Consider the following 21,697-nt stretch of genomic DNA (forward strand, 5'->3'; position numbering starts at 1 on the left):
GAGCAATTGCAAGAAATGTAAAGATTTTAGGGAAATTTGGGAGGAAAATTAGCATCAAAACTGGCTCATTTAAAGAAGTTACAAAATTGCTTTGATTTTTCCAGCAATGGTTCCCAAAGTGTGGTCTCTGATCCACAGCGTCCACAGCCCCTGGGAACTTGTTAGAAAGGCAAATTCTAGGGCTTGGGGCGGGGCCCAGCAAACTGCTTCCACAAGCCCTACAGGTGATTCCGATACAGGCAGTCCTAACACCACTCAAAAAGGAACAACAGCAAGAGAGAACCCAATCTAACGTAAATTTAGAGAACCAGCTAAAGAGCTACACCTTCTTTCTCAGGAGAAATCAAGACAGGTCAGGGCCTCTTCACTGAGGGACCAGTGGGGCGGGGGCGCGGGGGGGGGGGCGGGGCACGGGAACGACGACAAAAGAGCTGACGCAGCAATTCTTATCCCCAAGACTAGGGCACTAAATTTCGCAAGAGTATTCCAATTTAGGACTTACATTTTTTTTCTCCCCCCAAACGCCTTCTCTGCTGCATACAAAGAGGCAGCTCCACCATGAGTTTTCTTACCAAGTAATCCACTAAGAACAACAAAAAAACGGACTTTTTATCTGAATTGATACAAACTCTGCTTATTAAGATAAAAACGGCAATCACTCTTCCTCCCTGGAAGTTTTAAGAGAGTCTGTGAAATGAAACTAAGCATTTAATCTTTTATAAGGCATTGTCCTTATGTAGCTCTACAGAACTAGAACAGAGGTTTGAACGTCGGTGGCCCCACCGTTTAGTAGCTGTGTGATCTTGGGAAAACTATTTCAAGTTTCTAAGTGTTCAGTTTCATTTTTCCCAACCGTAAGGTAACAACAATATAACCTCCCTCAAAAGGAACACACCACAGATGTTAGCTGCTAGAACTGTAGGCGCTAACAGTAATAATTGCAGGCAACATTTATAATATAACCAGTCATTTTGCATCAGGTCGCAAGCAAAAGTCTGATTCATTATGAGGGGAGACTAGATCTTAGCTTAAAACAATCAAATGATAAAAGACTTTAAGGGCACAGTGAATACCTGTAGGGGAACACAGAGGAGAAATCAGACCGAAGTTTTGAAAGACTTATAAACAGCTGACGAGGGACATTCAAGGAGTCTCTATCTTGGGTGTCTTTAGGAAGGGCGCTGCTCTGCTTAAAGAGAGGAAAGAAACAGACATGCAGACACACACTGTACAGATATATCCCATTTGGAAGCAAATGAGAGGAGTATGCCTTTTACAGCAGCTAGAATAACTATGGTTCTCTGCATTTGTTTGGCAGATTTATTTTTGGCAACCCTTAATGAACAAGGAGCACAGGTTAATGGTAGAGCAATCTACATCTACAGCTGCAATCATACACATGAAGAAGACAGAATTCATTCTCTCTCAAGGTTCTCCAACGATGACGATGAAAGGAATGTAACAAAGTGTCTCTGTAGCTAAATGTCCTAGGAAGCCTACCAACACAATTCTTTTAAGATTGGGTCCAGTATAGCTTCTGGTGATTGGCTAAATGTCTCCCATGGTTTTTCTAAAGAACCACTAAAATCCCCATTTTTAGTGTTTGCTTTGTAAAACTGAAGTCTGTTTAGTAATTTTAATCTCTCTGGAAATGAGTGAGTTTTAAATTATTTAAGAAAAAAATCTGTTACTAATAAAGACAATAGCTTCAGGTACAGTAGTAAATAATAATCATTATTATTATAGCAGCTCATTTTTACTGAGCCCTTACTACTTGCCAAGAGCAGTGCTAAACTCTTCACAGGTATAATTTCATTTAATCCTCAAAACAATTTTATAAAACAGACATAATCATCATATCCATTTTCAAATTAGAAAATTGAGTTCCAGAGGAACCATAATTTGAATTGGACTTATCCGAGACATTAACCTCAACAACTGTGTTGCCCTTTTAAAGGAAGCACACTGATGATTAAAGTACATAGGTGGCCACCGGTAAATGTCACCACTGTTCCATCTGAAGGGCAAGCTTGTCTCTAAATCAACAAAGAACAACAAGTAACAGTAACAGCCATTAAAGGAATCAGGCAGCTCTCTATATACATCTATGGAATGGTGCCGACCAGCATTACTCAAAAGCAGGCCACAGAACTGCTGGCTGCAGATGCACAATGAGATAAAGAGCTTGTGCCATCACTAAGCACTGTTTAGTTTAGCTGACATTTGTGTGTAGCAAGACTTTCTGGATAAAGGAAGCAGGGCCATGATTTACCTTATCTCCTCATGGACCGGTAATAAATAGCTCTGACCAGCCCTGGTCTACGAACCACTTCTGAGCAGCATGGGTGCAGACAATTTATTGTTGAACAAAAGCGAATCTATAGTAACGATTCTGCAAATGACCACATTTGTTCAGTTTATAAACAGATAAGTAGATAAATGTGATGAATACAAATACCAATGATGCCACTGGAAGGATATACTCCAAACTATTTGAGAATTGCCATTTTTTGCCTTACCAATGCTGTACTTTACCCCCCAAAATTTTGAAAGTTAACATGAGTGGGATTTTTTAAAAAGATAAAATGTTTTCTTTTCCTATTCTTACTAAGTATTTTTAAAAATTAACTAAAGCCCATACTTTATTTGGATTTCCTTAGCTTTTTTTTTTTTTAATTAATTTATTTATTTTGGCTGCATTGGGTCTTCGTTGCTGCGCACGGGCCTTCTCTAGTTGTGGTGACCGGGGGCTACTCTTCGTTGCTGTGCGCAGGCTTCTCATCGTGGTGGTTTCTCTTGTGCATGGGATTCAGTAGTTGTGGCACGCAGGCTCAGTAGTTGTGGCTCACGGGCTTAGTTGCTCCACGGCATGTGGGATCTTCCCAGATCAGGGCTTGAACCCATATCCCCTGCGTTGGCAGGCGGATTCTTAACCACTGCGCCACCAGGGAAGTCCCTTAGTTTTTAACTAATGGCCTTTTCCTGTTCCAGGATCCCATCCAGGATTTCGTCCTCATGTCTCCTTAGGCTCCTCTTGGCTACTAAATCTTTTATAACTTAAAGTTTATTATTATTGCTTCCAGAGCCAGAGTTCATAAAAGTGGCAATACACTAACATTGCTTGAGCACTTCCTGTGTGCCAGACAGTTTGTTTGTTCAATACTCTGCTTGTCTTACCAATGCTCTGAGTGAAGTACTATTATTATCTCCATTTTACAGGCAAGGAAAATGAGGCAGGATGAGAGTAAGTAATTTGCCCACAGTTCAATAGCTGGAGAGTGGCGGAGCCAGGATTTGGAGGACCCCAGGCCCGCAGTCTGATTCCTGAGGCCATGCTACAAACTACTATGCTACACAAAACACATATAAATTTATATGAGTATGCTTATTTCAGAGTGTTACCTGGTACCTGAAAATGGGATGTGACATTATGAGAATGTCAGAAACTGGCAAAAGATGACTGACCACAACCAAACTCATTTTTATTGTGTTGACAGTGCACAGTGCTTTCTGTACATTATTTCACAATTTAATTCCAAGACCGATGGAGGAAATGAGATACGCAATAGAAAAGAGACTAAAACATTAACCTGACTGTAGGAAGTAGAGTTCCCAGTTTCAAACAAGAGATATTTATTTGTATATTAGGTATCTGGAGAAAAACATGTATAATTTAAACTCTATAAAAATACAGGCTGGGGGACTTCCCTGGTGGCGCAGGGGCTAAGACTCTGCGCTCCCAATGCAGGAGGCCCGGGTTCGATCCCTGGCCAGGGAATTAGATCCCACGTGAATGCTGCAGCTAAGAGTTCTCATGCCACAACTAAGGAGTCCCCATGCAGCAACTAAGACCTGGCACAACCAAATAAATAAATATTTTTAAAAAATACAGTCTGGAAATCTTTCAAACATACTTTTGGTGACACATTTGAGAGTTTCCATAAACATTTTTAATATAATTGCAATGGAAGGTCAATTAAAAATGGAATGGCCATTTGAAAAGGCATTCATTACCTCTCTCTTTGTAGTAGTGCACTCAGAAAACTCTCTTGTCTAAGGGACATGAAATCTAACAAATTCTCTTTTCTAATTTCTCGGAATTTACCAGCTTTCTGTTCCATGTTTTTTTTACCAGGGAATGCATCCACTGTTGTAATGATGAAAAGAAAGGTGAAAACTGAGCACAGCAAAGAAATGACAGCAAATTATTCGAGTCAGGGGTCAGCCCAGAAAACATTCCTCCACGTTCTAGGGTTGCTCAACCAGTCTTCTAAAGAGCTGCTCTTTTTACCTACCTGTCCTTATCTCTCTGTCCCCTAAAGACACGGAGCAGGCAGCTCCCTGAAGCAATGGCCACACCTTTGGCTCTGAGTTCCAGAATTTCTGCTGGTGCTTGGGGGTTATAATTTGACTGAACTGTCCTAGAAGTGTAGACCATCAATACGAGCACAAGGAAAAGCCAACAATGTTCCTCAAGGAGAACTTCTGTTCGCTGGACATTGACAAGACATCAAAATATGCCACAGCGCCATGATACATGGAAAACGAGCAGAATGACTTCTTCCTGCTCTCTCTTCTTTGGTAAATAATGTTTGGAGGCTTAATTCTATTTTTCAAACATGCTACTTTCACAGCCAGACTAAAACTTGGATGTCCTCAGAAGTGAAAAGTGCCTGACTTAAATAAGATTAGCAGACACCTATTGTTCTATCTTAACTGCTGGAGGTCTGAGGGAGGGAGCTGTTTTTGTAAGCCGCACCTTCAGAATAATAAAAGCAAAGGGCCAAAGTCCAGAGGTCTTCCACAGACCAGTTGAGAAGGAGTTGGAAGTGACAGCCCAGAAACTGGGACATCAAGCACTTTAAGAACTGCTGGAACCTTTGTAAATACTCCTTATGCTGCATCGGCTATTCTGCTGTGATGCCAAGGCTAGAGGGTGCTGCTACCTCTTCTAGGAGGTCACTGCAGCCAGCTTTCGAGTAGAATTTCAAGGGATAAAATGGTAGAAACAGCTCCACAAGAAAAGGAAAGTCCAAACTCCAAGAAGGAAAGACAGGACTCTGGATGATTAGCGACAGAAGCAAAACTCCAGATTTCCCAACAGCATCTCAGACTATTCAGAAAAGTGTGGATGTTTTCACGCTTTGCCCATATCAAAGCCTTTCACTGATCCTCACTACACATTTTCATCCCTAAAATCCATATATCCTGGATTTTTCCATGCGCAAACATAAACCTATATATGAAGAACTTGAAACTGTTAGGGTAACATTATTTGCTCTCATCTATGTGTATCCTCTTCAGTGTGTGGATCTTGGGTTATAAACATCATCCTGGAGAGCAAGGGACTAAAACACACAGACTTATTCTTCCCAGTAACTTGAACTGTATATACTTTTAGGTTCTCTTGCTAAAACAGAACTTCATATTGGATAAATTAAAAATAATTTTATGAAAGTTACTAAGAGAGTAGATTTTAAAAGTTTTCATCACAAGAAAAGAAATTCTAACTGTGTAGTGATGGATGTTAACTAGACTTACTGTGGCGCTCATTTGGCAATATTTACAACTATCGAATATTATGTTGCACACCTGAAACTAATATACTATTATAACATTATTATGACATATAATGTTATAATATATGTCAATTATATCTCAATAAAACAATGTAATATACTGATGGGCCCCCCTAAAAACCAAAAACAAACTACTGAATATTAGACTTCTGTTTCCTACAGTATAGTAAATTTAAGTAGAATAAATTTAAATATTTTGGATCATCTTTCTCTGAACATCAAAACCATTTCCTTTCAAATTCCTTTAAATTCATTATCATTTTGGTCTTAACTCATACTTATTATATATGTCAGTAGTTCTGACATAGATTTTGAACCTGACTTTTCAGGTTGAAACTACAATGCTGGATAAAATATTTTTAAAATATAATTTTAATCACATCACCAGCTTTCACATAAGTAAATGAACTTTAAAAGTCCCAAAACAAGATAAGGTCAGTATAAAGCAGATCAAATGATAACGAGCGAGCACTATGGAGAGATAGAAAGCAGGAGAAGGAAGATGGGAAGAGCCAGGAGAGGTTGAGGCTTATAATCTTAAATAACATGGTCAAAGAAAACATTTCCAAAGATCAATATAATCAGACGATGTTCTATGATGACAATGCAATTAAGTTAGAAATCAGTAATAAAACCATAAATGAAATAACTTCGTATATCTGAAAAATTTAAAACACACTTTTAAACAGATTATGAGTCATAGAAAAAAAACATAATGGAAATTAGAAAATACACAGAACTGAAAGGTAACACAAACACTACATATAAAAATTTATAGAGACTTCCCTGGTGGCGCAGTGGTTAAGAATCCGCCTGCCACTGCACGGGACACGGGTTCGATCCCTGGTCTGGGAGGTTCCCACATGCCACAGAGCAACTAAGCCCATGTGCCACAACTACTGAGCCTGCTCTTTAGAGCCTGTGAGCCACAACTACTGAGTCTGTGTGCCACAACTGCTGAAGCCCGTGCGCCTGGAGCCCGTGCTCTGCAACAGGAGAGGCCACTGCAATGAGAAGCCTGCCCACCGCCTGCCCACTGCAGCAACGAAGACCCAACGCAACCAAAAATAAATAAATTAATTAATTAAATAAGTTAAATTGATTCTTTAAAAACCAAATTTATAGAAATATGCGTTACTATATATAAAATAGATAAACAGCAAGGACCTACTATATAGCACAGGGAACTATAGTCAATATCTTATAATAACCTAAAATGGAAAAGAATCTGAAAAAATATATATATATTACATATGTAATATATATATTCAGTTATATATATAACTGAATCACTTTGCTGAATACCTGAAACTACCACAACATTGTAAATCAACTATACTTCAATTAAAAAAAGAAGAGCTACATTTGCTATGCCCCCAAATTAAACAATAAACATGTAAAAAAAAATTTTTGTAGAATGCAGGTAAAGCAGTACTTAGAGAAAATTTTATTACTTACATGTTTACATTAAAAAAGAAGAAAAGAACTTGGAAAATAAGAATTTTTAAAAGGATCAGCAAATAATGCTCACAAAGAAGTAAAAGGAAGGGAATCACAAGGAGGAAAAACTAACAAAATAGAAAACAAACATACAACACAGTAACTCAAAGAAGCAAAATCTAATTCTTTGAAACGACTAATAAAATAAACATACCTGTGGCAAAGTCAATCAAGGAAAAAACGGGAGAAGGCACACATACAAACAATTGTTATTAACAGAAAAGAAGTATAACTGCAGACACCGCAGAGACTAAAAAGATACAAGAATACTATAAACGATTCTATGTCAGTAAATTAGAAAATTTGTGGGGCTTCCCTGGTGGTGCAGTGTTTAAGAAGCTGCCTGCCAATGCAGGGGACACGGGTTTGAGCCCTGGTCCGGGAATATCCCATATGACGTGTAGCAACTAAGCTGGTGCACCACAACTACTGAGCCTGCGCTCTAGAGCCCGTGAGCCACAACTACTGAGCCTGCGCGCCACAACTACTGAAGCCCGCACACCCTAGAGCCACAACTACTGAGCCCACGTGCTGCAACTACTGAAGCCTGTGCTCTCTAGGGCCCATGCGCCACAACTACTGAGCCCGCAGGCCACAACTACTGAGTCTGTGCTCTAGAGCCCACAAGCCACAACTGCTGAGCCCGTGTACTGCAACTCCTGAAGCCCGTGTGCCTACAACCCGTGCTCTGCAACAGGAGAAGCCACCGTAATGAGAAGCCTGCATGCTGCAAAGAAGAGTAGCCCCCCCTCACTGCAACTAGAGAAAGCCCGTGCACAGCAACGAAGACCCGACGCAGCCATAAAAAAAAAGAAAATTTGTAAATTTGAAAGCAATGACAGATTTTTTTGTTTTTCTTATTTAAAATTTTATTTATTTTTTGGTCATGCCACGCAACACGTGGGATCTTAGTTGCCCGGACCAGGGATCGAACCTGCGCCCTCTGCATTGGCAGTGCGGAGTCTTAACCACTGGACTGCCAAGGAAGTCCCGACAGATTTTTTTTCTTGATGAAAATACTAAACTTGGATACCTTTACTAAACATTTAAGAGTGACATAATTCCAGTCTTACATGAATTCCTCCAGAGAACAGTAAGAGGAAATAATCCCCAACTAATTTCAAACACGATTACTCTCAGATTGCAATGTAGTAATTATATTTTTAAAAAAAGATAAATATCTTCACTTAAAAAATTTTTTTAAATTAATTAATTATTTATTAATTTTTGGCTGTATTGGGTCTTTGTTGCTGTGCACGGGCTTTCTCTAGTTGCGGCGAGCAGGGGCTACTCTTCGTTGCGGTGCGCGGGCTTCTCATTGCGGTGGCTTCTCTTGTTGCAGAGCATGGGCTCTAGGTGCACGGGCTTCAGGAGTTGTGGCACGTGGGCTCAGTAGTTGTGGCTCGCAGGCTCTAGAGCTCAGGCTCAGTAGTTGTGGTGCACGGGCTTAGTTGCTCTGCGGCATGTGGGATCTTCCCGGACCAGGGATCGAACCCGTGTCCCGTGCAGTGGCAGGCGGATTCTTATCCACTGCGCCACCAGGGAAGTCCCTTCGCTTTTTTTTAAATGTAAAGTCACACTCCTATATACCTCATGGGGCAAAGGGGAAACCAATATAAGAAATTCAAAATACACATCAAAACTTTCTAGATGAAGCAAAGATGGTACTCTAAGAGGAACTATCACAAATATTTATTAGGGGAGAATATTTATTGGGGAGAAGAACAGATGCCTTTGTTAAGAATGATGCTTTTATTAGAAATAACATTTACATTAGAAAAGAAATTTATTGCCTTAAATGCTTACAGTAGCAAAGAAGGATAAAAACAAATGAGCTGTATGTCCAACTTAAAAAAAAACAGATAAAGAACAGAATAAATCTGAAGAAAATTTAAAGGATGAGAGTAAAGATAAGAGCAGAAATCAATAAAAAAGAAAAAACAACAAAAAGAGACAACCCCCTTTTAAGATTCAGCAAGAAAGAGATAAGGCAAAAATAAATATTCTAAAATAATTTTTTATTTTTATTTTCTGGCCCTACTGCATGGCTTACAGGATCTTAGTTCCCTGACCAGCTGCCCCTGCAGTGAAAGCACCAAGTCCTAACCACTGGACCACCTGGGAATTCCCTACAATAATATTTTAAATTAAATACAGATCAGCCCATATTTTTAAAATATACTATCATCAACATTATGTCAATATATTTGAAAACTTACACAAAACAGAGACATTTCTAGAAAAACATAACTTAACAAAACTGACTTCAGAAGAAATACAAAGAATAGATAATCCTATCAGTAGTAAAACTAATGATTAACTGCTGATTAGCAGTTAAAAGTTCTTCACACAAAGAAAATAACTAGGCCCAAATAAGCAGTTTTACCGACCTTTCAAGAGAAGGAATATTCCAAAATTTCAAACTCCTTTACAAAATAGAAAGAGAAGCAATGCTCTCCAATGCATTCTGTTAGGCTAGTATAACTGAAATATGAACCCAGACAAGAACATTATCTGAAAGGAAAGCCATGGGTCTGTTTCATTCAAGAATTTAGAGACAAAAAACAAAAAACAACAACAAAAACACCTGAACTAAATATTGGCAAACTGAATCCAACTATTTACATATATAATACAATGATGAAGATAGGTTTAATTCTGGAATACAGAGATGGTTCAATATTAGAAACTCTGTAAATATTTCTCATTACATTAACAGATTAAAGAAGAAAAAATAATATCAATAGATGCAGGGACTTCCCTGGTGGTCCAGTGGTTAAGAATCTGCCTTCCAATGCAGGGGATGCAGGTTTGATCCCTGGTCCAAGAACTAAGGTCCCACATGCCGGGGGCAATAAGCCCGCATGTCGCAACTACTAAGCCCACATGCCACAACTACACAGCCCACATGCCGCAACTAGAGAAGCCTGTGTGCTGCAACGAAGAGCCCACGCGCCACAACGAAAGATCCCATTGTGCCACAATTAAGACCCAATGCAGCCAAATATATAAATAAATATTTTAAAAAATCAATAGATGCAAAAAGAAAAAAGGATAACTTTCAACCAACTATTAATGATTAAAACTTCAAGTAGGGCTTCCCTGGTGGCGCAGTGGTTGAGAGTCTGCCTGCCGATGCAGGGGACACGGGTTCGTGCCCGGTCCGGGAAGATCCCACATGTTGCAGAGCGGCTGGGCTCGTGAGCCATGGCCGCTGAGCCCGCGCGTCCGGAGCCTGTGCTCTGCAACGGGAGAGGCCACAACAGTGAGACGCCCACGTACCGCAAAAAAAAAAAACTTCAAGTAAACAGAGAATACATGAAACTTAACCTGATAAGAATATCTATAATAAACTGAAAACAATCATTATCCTTTATGGTAGGAGAGGCTTGAAAACACCCCCTTTAAATCCAGAACAAGAAAAGAATGACAATTCACTACGTTTATTAACTTCATACTCAAAATTCTGCCTAGGGCAAAAATAGAAGAATAAATTAAAGCCGTAAGGTTTGGAAGGAGGAAATATAATTGTCTTTATATTTGCAAATAATAAGATTTTTTTAACCAAAATATGAACAAATTATTTGAAATAATAATAAACTAGCAAAGTGGCTGGATATAAGACCAATATGCTAAAGTAAACTGCATTTCTGTATACCAGAAAGAATTAGAAAACAATTTTAAAAGAGATCTCATAGGGCTTCCCTGGTGGTGCAGTGGTTGAGAGTCCGCCTGTCGATGCAGGGGACGCGGGTTTGTGCCCCGGTCCGGGAGGATCCCGCAGGAGAGGCCCGCGTACCGCAAAAAAAAAAAAAAAAAAAGATCTCATAAACATTAGTAACAAAAGTGAAATAAGTCTAACAAAAAACAGAAAATATAAAACTTTACAGTAAGATATTTAAAAACAACTAAATAAATGGAGAAATATTCATATTCATGGGTAAGTAGAACTTATAATCTAACATACAGTTGCCAATTCTCTGCCAATTGCTTTATAATTTCACGCAGTTTCAATCAAAATGGCTATGGGCCTCCCATGGAAGGAAAACTGATTCTAAAATGCACATGAGGGACTTCCCTGGTGGTCCAGTGGCTAAGACTCTGCACTCCCAATGCAGGGGGCCCGGGTTTGAGCTCTGGTCATGGAACTAGATCCTGCATGCATGCAGCAACTAAGAGTCCGCATGCCGCAACTAAGACCTGACACAGCCAAATAACTATTTTATAAATAAATAAATAAATAAAATGCACATGAAAGAGAAAGGACCAAGATCACCAAGATACTTCTGAAAGGGTATAAGGAAGTAGAATTTGGCCTACCAAATATGACTTATTATAAAGCTATAGTAATTAAGATAGTGTGGTATGTGCAAGAATTTATAAATTAACCAATGGAACACAATAGAGTGTCGAGATAGACACATGTATACATGAAACTCTGATCAAGACAGAAGTAGCTAGTAGATTACTTTTTAAAAGAAGAAACTATTTAGCAAGCGGAATGAAAAAAGTTGGTCATCCACATGAAAAGAACTAAAAATATATCCCTAGTTCACAATATGAAAAATAACTTCAGATAAATTAAAAACTTTTATGTCAAAAGCAAGATTTTAAAACATTTCTAAGATAATATAGACAGATATCTTTCTGACCTTAGAGTAGGGAAGGATTACTTAAACACCAAATATAAATAATTCATACATTTGAACAAATTAAAATGAGCAACTTCTGTTTATCCAGAGATATCTTTTTAAAATATGAAAATACGAACTACAAACAGGGAGAAGATACTTGCAACAGATATAATTGACAAAAGATCAATATTAAGAACATACCAAAACCAAAACAAAACAAAATGCACAAATCAATAAGAAAAAGACAAACCAACAGATAAATGGGCAAAGGTATGAATAAGCATTTTAGTGACAAAAGCAAATGGCTCTTAAATATGTGAAAAGATGCTCTATCTCATCAGCAATCAAAGACATACAAATTAAGCCAAAATACCATTTTACCCCAGTAGATTGCCTCTCCAGAAAACCTTGTCTTCATGCTGACTACTGGTTGTCCAAATCTGTTCTCTCCTTTCATGGTCATGAAGTTGTAGCTGAAAACAGGGCTGCCCAGGGAGACTACACTTGCCAGCCTCCCTTGCAGCAAGATGTTGTCCTGTGACTAAGTTCTCACCAGTTAAATGAATGGAAATTCTCTGTATTATTTCTGGCCTGGATTTTAACACATTGGCCATATGCTCCTCAAGACTCATTTTCCTTCCTGTAAGTCAGAACATGGATATACTTAAGACCCAGTTTCAACCAGGCATACAAGTTCAGTTCCCTAGGTGATGGCAGAGGAACGAGATGGAGAAAACTCAAATAATTTAAGGAGGCAAAACTGTCCTGGTAGCCTGGACTGCACACCTCCAGACTGTTATGAGAGAAATTTCTACATTTTTAGGTTATTGTCTTTCAAGGTTCTCTTTATTATTATAGTTTAGCCTTTACCTTAACTAATACATTGGCCCATACTAAGTGTTTTTCAGGATGTGGAATTCTCATTCACTGCTGGTAAGAGAATAACTACCAAGCACTTAGAGAAAACTCTGACATTAGTAAAGTTGACCATGCACATTCCCTATGACCCAGCAAGTATACATAGAGAAACTCATGTACACGAGGAGACACTCACAGCGTTTTATATATTATTATTAATCATGATGGCAAAAAGTGCAAATAACCCAAATGTCATAAAGAATGAATAAATAAATAAAGAATAAATAGCTTCCAGTATTTTCATGCACTGGAATACTATATATCAGTGAAAGTAAACTAATGATAGCTACACACATTAATGTAGATCAATCTTAATATAACATTGAGTGAAAAATGGAAGTCATAAGAAGGCATGCTTACTTTGAAAATTTTTTATTAGAGAAAATTTTAAACATACACAAAAGTAAAGAGAATAAAATAATGAACCCCATGTACCCAACAATTATCAATTCCTGGCTAATCTTATTTTACCCATATTCCCACCTACTTCCTCCTTCCCCCAGATTATACTGAAGCAAATCTTAGCCATCCCCAAATACTTCAGCACATATATTTAAAAGATAAAGATTTGTTATACATGCCAAAATACGATTATTTTTAAAAATTAACATCAATTCTTTTTCTTTTTTTTTTTTTGCGGTATGCGGGCCTCTCACTGTTGTGGCCTCTCCCGTTGTGGAGCACAGGCTCCGGACGCGCAGGCTCAGCGGCCATGGCTCACAGGCCCAGCTGCTCCGCGGCATGTGGGATCCTCCCAGACCGGGGCACGAACCCGTGTCCCATGCATTGGCAGGCGGACTCTCAACCACTGCGCCACCAGGGAAGCCCAACATCAATTCTTTAATATCATTAAAAAATCTGGTATGTGTTCAAAAGGGCTCTGTATTTTTGATGCATGTATATAACATACATCAAAACTATAAAGAAAACTATAAAACTATCATAAAACTTTAAAGAAAACAAGGGAATGATTAATACTAAATTCAGAATTGTTATTGAGGGGGCAATAGGATGAAGAGAGATCTGTTAGAAAGGGGACAATGTGGGGGTTTCTAGACACTGCTAAAGTTCTATTTCTTAACCTGGGTGGCTACTAACCAGGTATTCATTTTATTATTATGCATTAAATTGTAAATAATTTTCCGTACCCACTTGTATATATATTTCACCCAAGAAAAGAAAAGAAAAAGAGAGGCTGCTTCTCCCACCCTCCCACTCCCCAACCTACGAACTGTTAGCTGAATTCAAAGCAAGAAAAAACCCAAAGTATATCACTGAGCTGTAGGCAAACAGGAAGTTTGAAATTGTCCTGTGAACAAACCTGATCAGCAGAGGTTCAATCTCGCCTGGATGCACCTTGGCCCACCCCCATCCTGAAGGAGGGTGGGTCTCAAAGTGAGATTCCTGCGTTAGGCCAGGAAATTTACCAAGGAGAGGATGTACTGAGGTCCAAAAGTACAGGAAATACAACCTATACCAAACAGGAAAAATAACCGGAAACTCCTCCCACCACGCGTTATAGTTTGGTATGTACATAGAAAGCTGAGTCCACCCATGCAAAGCAGCCATGACAGTGCCTGGCACACCCCGAGCGCTCAATAACTGTTAGCTGCTGTTACGATTATTTTTCATTATTGTTATTTCATCATCCTTTTTTTCCCCCCCCGCCATGGAAGTTAACTTTAATTATAAACTTTTGACTTCACAGAACATCTGACTTGGAGGGAGTGATGTTTTATTTCATTTGTTGGTGACATATACGACTGAGGTCCAACTACGGTTTCTCCTCATGCTGAAATCCCACTACCCAGTATGGCTGACACACGTGTATGTACGTAGCTATACATCAATTTAGCTCTGTTTTAGCTTGTCCTAACCATGCTTTTTTTTTTTTTTAATGGTCTCTCTTTTTCCCAATTATTATAAAATATTTCTCCATACCATAAAACGTTCTTCAAAAACCACTGTTAATGACCCCATAACATTCCATGTGCACAAGTTAGTTAACCATTCCCCAGTGGAATTTAGTTAACTATTCTCCATTGTTGGACACTCTGACTGTTTCCAGCTCTGTGACTTTCTAAATGTGTGTAACTTACACATTTGAATTCAGTTTAATTTTGTGGTAATACTTCATTGGACACCGTAGATAATTCTGAATGATCGCCATGTTAGTTTATACTATAAAGGAATGATAATTCAAAACAATTACTCTATTCATTCAATTAATGTTTAATGAAGCCCTATACCAGGAGGTGTGGGAGATATATAGACAATAATTTTTTTTTTTTTGCGGTACGCGGGTCTCTCACCGCTGCGGCCTCTCCCGCTGCGGAACACAGGCTCCGGACGCGCAGGCTCAGCGGCCATGGCTCACGGGCCCAGCCGCTCCGCGGCATGCGGGATCTTCCCGGATGGGGGCACGAACCCGTGTCCCCTGCATCGGCAGGCGGACTCTCAACCACTGCGCCTCCAGGGAAGCCCTAGACAATAATTTTTAATATCAAAGTGCTTTCTGTTATATGTCAAATATATCTCAATAAAGCTGGAAAAAAATCAAAGTGCTTTCAAATGAAGCAAAAGCAAATTAGCAGGTACAAGTGAAATTTTTCATTTCTATATTGATTTTAAAACAAAATATTTTGCTCAAAACTATGATATTAAGTCAGAGACTTTATCTGACATCATAAGAATCCTTTTCACCATGGGTAAATAAAATCAATTGATTGGACTACAGTTTTCATTTTCCATTTGGCATCATTAAAGGTAGAGAAAATGTAAAAGAAAAGTTGTAAGCAAACACATGGCAGCCCAGGAAATGTGCTTTTCAGCTGTTACTTGTACTTGGATAAAAAGGAATGACACAATAAAAAAAAAATCCACCTTATAAGGAGCTGGGAATCTCTCTGGTTTGCCTATCACATATCCCTTTTTAATCCCACCATGAAACTCACTCCATTCTAAAAGTACAGAGGGCTTTATCAGGATGATTTAAGAATCGTCCACTTTGGGATCTATTTAGGCAGCAGACTGGTGATTATGTATTTGAATTTCAAAAAGCTTATCTAAGTCAGAATGTAACAAGAAGCAGTTGAAACGTAAAGAAAAACAAAATGAAACAGATAACAAGGCCTAATTTTTATAGACTATTTATCAGTGCCAAGCGTGTGATAAAGGCTTTCCACAAATCACCTCACAGAAGCCTCACAAAGGCAAGGAGGTAAGTACTATTATTATCCCCATTTTACAGATGAAGAAGTTGACTGTTAGGGCTCAAATATATTATTAGTGGCAGGGCTGAATGGCTAACACCAGTTTCTGCTCTTAAACACTATGTTCTGTTTTTTTCCCATCCTGACATACCAACAGGTGAGCATATATATGTTGTCAATAAATTAGAAAGTAATTTGGGTCCAACGAATAAAAATACCTTCAAATAACTAAAAATGTCTTCTAGTAACTGTCTCTATTCCCAGCTTCTGCCTTCAAACCACTAAAACAAAGGTAGACTGAGTGATTAGACATACAGTTTACTCCGTATTTTTTCTTAATCTTAATTCTCAGTCATGTAACTTGAAATAAAAATAGTTAGCATAAAAAAGGGTCTGCTCAGTCCACAAAGTAGACTCTCAAATTGGACCAGAGCTGAGGATGTGAGGTTCCTGACCTGGTCATCACACAGCACCGGAGTCAGCAAAGCAATCTAGACAGAGCTCAGATTTACCATCCCATAGCATACTCCAACCCTCACTGTATTTCGGAGCATGCTTTGCTTAAACATTTCTCCAAAACTATTTCTTAAGATACTTTGAAGTTCATGAAACAAATCAGGTTTTCTGGACAACATAAGAGGGCTTATTGCAGTAGCTTCACTTAGTATGACCAAAATTTCAAGTGCGTTACATTTGTACATATTCACCATATTTTTTTCCCCTTGATCTTTAAACCACCTTGTGAAGCTGCTGCCTGGGCATTGTGGTTTCTTGAAATGATCTTGGTGAAAAAACAACTTAGTTATGGTTAATCAATTTAATTAACTCCTCCTGTTAACGGACCAGAGTTGCCGTTCTCTAGTCCATCCAACTATGATTCCTTCAACGGATGTAAAGTCTAAACAGGTAAGTGTTCTATCTCCTACTCTTCTTTGTGAGGAATCTAAAAGTAAACCACTGTTACCGAAAAGCAGAGGACCTGGGTTCCAGTCCCACATTTGTTACAGTTACTTGTGTAACTGACATTATGCCTCCTTGCACCGCTGAAGTGGGCTGGACAGGAAATGTTTAAAGTCCTTCCCAGCTATAAAGTTTTAATTCGTCATTTAAATTGTTGTTTTCGATTGCAAGTTAAATGAAGAACATTAGAGGTAGACACAGGTTCCCTATGAGTGACAGTAGCACTTTTAATTTCCCTATTGAAACCTATCACATGACGGGAGGTCATATTAAATTGAACTGGCACTTCCTTATGCTCCATCTGCTACCAAAATGTACTATTTGTAGTTCAGGCAGCAGAGCGGTTGAAAAACACCAGATTTTCTTGGCACTTCCTGCACGTATGGCACATAGATGAGTATGAGATTATCCTCAGGAAAATACTGCAAATAATAGCTGTCAATTCTTAGCAACTAACAACACGCATTATTAAAAATAAACACAACCTCCCATCCATGAGTTCCACCTCACAAAATGTGTCTTTTGTTTCTTCTGACTCTTATATGTGAACCAATATTTTTTACATGGGCTCCATAATATTTCCGCTGCAGAATTCAAAAATTACTAGATCTCTAAAATCTACAGATGATCCCCAAAACTTCTGTTAGCCACTTGCTACGATCTTGCCAGAGATGCTAAAAGTAGTGTAGTCAACTGGTTTGAGTTTCATACACTTTTCCAGACAATCTTGCTGTTTAAGGGTCCACACAAATAAGAGCTTAATTTCTCTGGATTCTAAATCTTTGGGAAGTTGACCAACACGCATGAAGCAGTCTTTCTCCTCTTATAGTTAACACATTACCTAACACATTAATCTTTTAAATTATTGCTTGGGGTCCTTTTGTCCTCGATTTAAACCTATCTATTCCTTTAACTGCTTGTATAATTCCCAATTCTTCCCCCTCTTACAATTCTATGCTCTACTTTTCTGAACGTGGTTTTATTATTTTTCTGTATTTTCTGTGGTATTACATTTTAATTCCTTGAGAAATCAGATAATACATAGTGTTTGTGAATTATGAAAAAAGTTAAAGCAAAGGTAACCCTCCTCAAGACAGGGCAGCCAAGAGAAAACGCAAAAAGCATCTTCAATTAGACTCAAAGACCCTTAGGACTGAGAGAATCTAAACTCCTTATCTTACAGATAAGAAAACCAAAACCCAGGAAGAAGCTAAGTGACTCGCCCTACATGATACATCTAACTGGATACATTTATGGTCTTACCCATAAAATTACAGCATAAAATTACACGTTACACCTAGGATGGTTCTTTTCACACTGAAAATAGCCCCATGAAGTCTGTTTCCTAAACACATGCAGGCAGCCACAGTGGCTAAATCCCACATCTGTGGAGTCATTCTTTTAAATCAAACCCTTACCTCAGAAATTCTGAGATAAATGCAACTGGTATTAGGGGAAATGGGAGAGAATAAGAAAGGACAATACTCCAGAATGTTAGATTCAAGTCAGAAGGTAAAAAAGTCACATATAATCAAAAATGACTCTTGATACATTTAAGTGTATCACAGATACACTTAAATCACGCAGAGAGTCCAATATTTACGTCTTTATTCATTGGGAAGAGACCAACGCCTTCTCTTAATGAGTCCAGCACAGCTAGGTTTTCCTCCAGCAACAGAATAAGCCACTTTCTTTTGTTCACCGTCAGATGAAATACCTGTTAGAATTGAAAGAGTTGGTTGCTCCAAAACCACCTACCTTTAAGCAGTGGACTAGCATCTGCCAGGGTGAGATACTCACCCTTAAAGAGGGGCTCAGGAAAAGAAACGGAAAACCAGGATCCTACCTCTGAAACTATCCTTAAAAAGGTACCTATTCTCACTGCACAGGACAGCGGGCCTCATGCTCTATTTAACTATTTAACTCATTTCTCTTCCACTGCCTTCTTGATTTTGCCTAGTAAATTCAGGTGAATGTGTGCCATTCAAGGTGTATATGATCCAATTCCATTGTATTGATATTTCCCTCTTCCCATATTTGCATATGAATAGAAGGATCTGGGTTAGACACAGGATGTGTAAGTATTACAGGGGAAGTAGATGAAGTGTGGACACAGGCTCTGATGAGAAGGGCAGGTCAGGTGTAGTAAAGAGCCATAAAGCAGCCTGAGGACTCACAGGTAAGTGAGGAGGGTTGAAGGGAATAGACATCACTTTCTATGGGACAGAATTTGTTCCAAAAGTAATTTTTACCATGTTTGTGATTTTTCCTTGGATTGGATTTGATGGACACATTTTAAGCATTGCAACACATCCCATTCTATTGATTTTTATTTTTTTTATTTATTTTTGTTGTTGTTGTGCCCCACAGCATGTGGGATCTCAAGCTTCCGGACCAGGGATCGAACCTGCACCCCTTGCATTGGAAACATGGAGTCTTAACCACTGGATTGCCAGGGAAGACCCCATTGTATTTATTTTTAAATCCATATAGACGGCCTATACCCTCAAAGCATATAAGTAAGCGTATAACTATAAAATTCATACTCTGAAAGAGATTAATCATGAGAATATTTTTCAGATAAAGACTTGATCATGGACAAATGACCTTAGAGCAGAAATACCGAAACCAATACTTGGAAATACATTCTACAAGTCAGTGCTCCAAGCAGCAGGAAAACCAGACTGCTACCCCTTGAAGACCTGCCACAAAGAGCCATGTGGAAAAACCACACAGAGAAATGGTGATTGTGAACAAGAGTTCTACCTCAGTATGAAAGACTTTTGGCTGTGTTGGACCGTTAAGAAAAGAAAGGTTATGCTCATTAGAAAGTTTACCTGTCTCGAAGCAAATAATTACTTCTCTGCTAACATAACTTCCATGTCAGTGTAACCAGTTCCTACAAGTATAAATTATCTTAATTGAATGCAGATAAAAATCTGTGTTTCCTGAACAGTGTTCATCTTAACTCCATTACTGGAGTCAACCTAAAGGAAACTTAAGTCTCTGGGCTTGCATAGTGTGTTTGTCTCTGGCCATGATGAGATGGTCCAGATTCACACTGATTGACAGAGGGTTTCCCCACCAGGTCCTCTCACAGGACTCCAAGCATTTTCACAACTTGACCACACAAAAGAACCCCCAGTCTGCTCCTGCTATTCCCAAGACAAGTACAGGAACGCCTTTCTCTGCAGTCCTTTCATAAGATTGTGTCTGTACAAACACAGGTGTCTACAAAGCAATTTTTATCAACTTTGCTTTGAATATTCCAAAGAACAGCAGTGATCTCAACACTCCATCCATTGTCTCAATGGATGGGAAAAGCTACCCATGAGAGACCATAAAGGAGGGAAAAAAAAAAACCCAAATATATGTTTAAACTCTTCAACAGTAACACAAAATACTTGTACTGGAGAGAAAATATATTTTTTAAACCACAAGGCACGTTAAGTAAAAATGCGTAATCAACCTTAATTAGATTCCTTCATCAGTTGACAATGTAAATGGATGGAAACTACTACTCAAATATTCAAACCTTCATTTTACATGCAAGTGGCCTCCAACAAATGATAAAGCAATATTCCCGTGTGAGTGTGAGAGATGAAAAGGAGGAGTCAGATTCCACTAGTCCTTGCTTGGTTTAACTGCCCAGCTTTTAGGGAGCTATTTTATAAAAGCGGGACTCGCCCTGATAAATTAGTGAACAGTGCGAATGTCAAAAATTGCCTGCACTCAATGAAGCTCTAGAGCACTTCGGAGCCAGACTTCAAAAAATGACTCCTTAAAAAAAATTACGTTGTGACAATGGTATCGTTTAAAAAAAATAATAAGGATGACGGTGATGATAACTGGGCAGGAACCACTGCTGCTGCCTGCCTCCTATGTAAGTTGCCCGGCTGAAGGTGGTTAAGTTAAAGCCAGTTCTCCCCTATTGGAGGGGCGCCCTGGCAGCGGCGGAGAGCCACCCGGTTTCCAGCTCCCTGTGGGCTTGACGGGACTGGGACTGGGATTGGCTTCCACGAAGCCCCGGGTGGCTCAACGAGGCGCTCTAGCTGTCCCTCACCACCTCCCTCCAACACAGACCCCAAGTGAGAAATGCAACTCCCGGAGCACAATGACAAGAAAGCACACAAAAGGAGCAAGGCAGCCGCTCCCATCCTTACCTTTGACTTGACTTTCATACTCGGCTATGATCTCTTTGTCCTTTTTGAATCTACTCGGAGTGGACATTATCCAGCTGTTCTGGGTTTGCTTTCAGCGGGCAAGTTCTGTTCGAGGGTCACCGACCAGTCTCCTCGGAGAGGCAGAGAGTTGTACTCCCACACGCCGGGAACCCAGAGGCAGCACCGACAGGAGGGAAAGGGGGAGGGAGAGGAGGAGGAGGAGGAAAAAAAGGAGCGAGCCGAGGACTAGATTAACCCGGGCGCTGGCACCATACTCTCCGGATCGAGCTGCCGTCGGTGATGCTGAGGGGAGCCCAGGGCTCGGGGCCGGAGAGGCCCGGCGCGCCGGCAAACTCCAGCAAGCGAGTGGTGGGGGGCGTCTCCCTGCCCACCCCACCCGGAGCCCGTCCACTTCCTCTACGACCGCTGGGCGGACGCGGGAATCGCGCCGGCGCTCCGCACCATTGTTAGCAACCCGCACGGGGCGCGCGGGGCAGGGCCAGCCGGGGAGGGCGGGCGCCGCGACTCTCCCTTCCTGCTCCAGCCGCCGGCTCCGGCGCTCGGGGGTCCCGCCCGGGCTGGGGATGCTACTGCCGCTCCTCCGTCGGCACACACGGTTGCTACTGCCCCGGGCAGGCAAGAGGAATCGCGATCCTAAAGCAAGTCCCGGGCGCCGACCGCAAGGGCGTCTGCCGCACCGTAAGAACGCGTCCTGGGCACAGCCCCGGCGG

At 40.0% G+C, this 21,697-nt stretch overlaps 1 protein-coding gene across 2 annotated transcripts in view; it reads right to left on the minus strand.

Annotated features, from left to right (window-relative positions):
- SRGAP1 (SLIT-ROBO Rho GTPase activating protein 1) overlaps window positions 1–21,097 on the minus strand; it is a 279,335-nt gene extending 258,238 nt beyond the window's left edge. For both annotated transcript variants that reach the window (XM_060165650.1, XM_060165649.1), the window contains exon 1: window positions 20,967–21,097. In XM_060165650.1, coding sequence (XP_060021633.1) covers window positions 20,967–21,033 — 67 coding nt within the window. In that variant the 5' untranslated portion in view covers window positions 21,034–21,097. The remainder of the gene's footprint in view (window positions 1–20,966) is intronic.
- Window positions 21,098–21,697: the final 600 nt, after the last annotated feature.

The sequence above is a fragment of the Lagenorhynchus albirostris genome, chromosome 11 (genome assembly GCF_949774975.1).
Source record: "Lagenorhynchus albirostris chromosome 11, mLagAlb1.1, whole genome shotgun sequence".
Classification (NCBI taxonomy): domain Eukaryota; kingdom Metazoa; phylum Chordata; class Mammalia; order Artiodactyla; family Delphinidae; genus Lagenorhynchus; species Lagenorhynchus albirostris.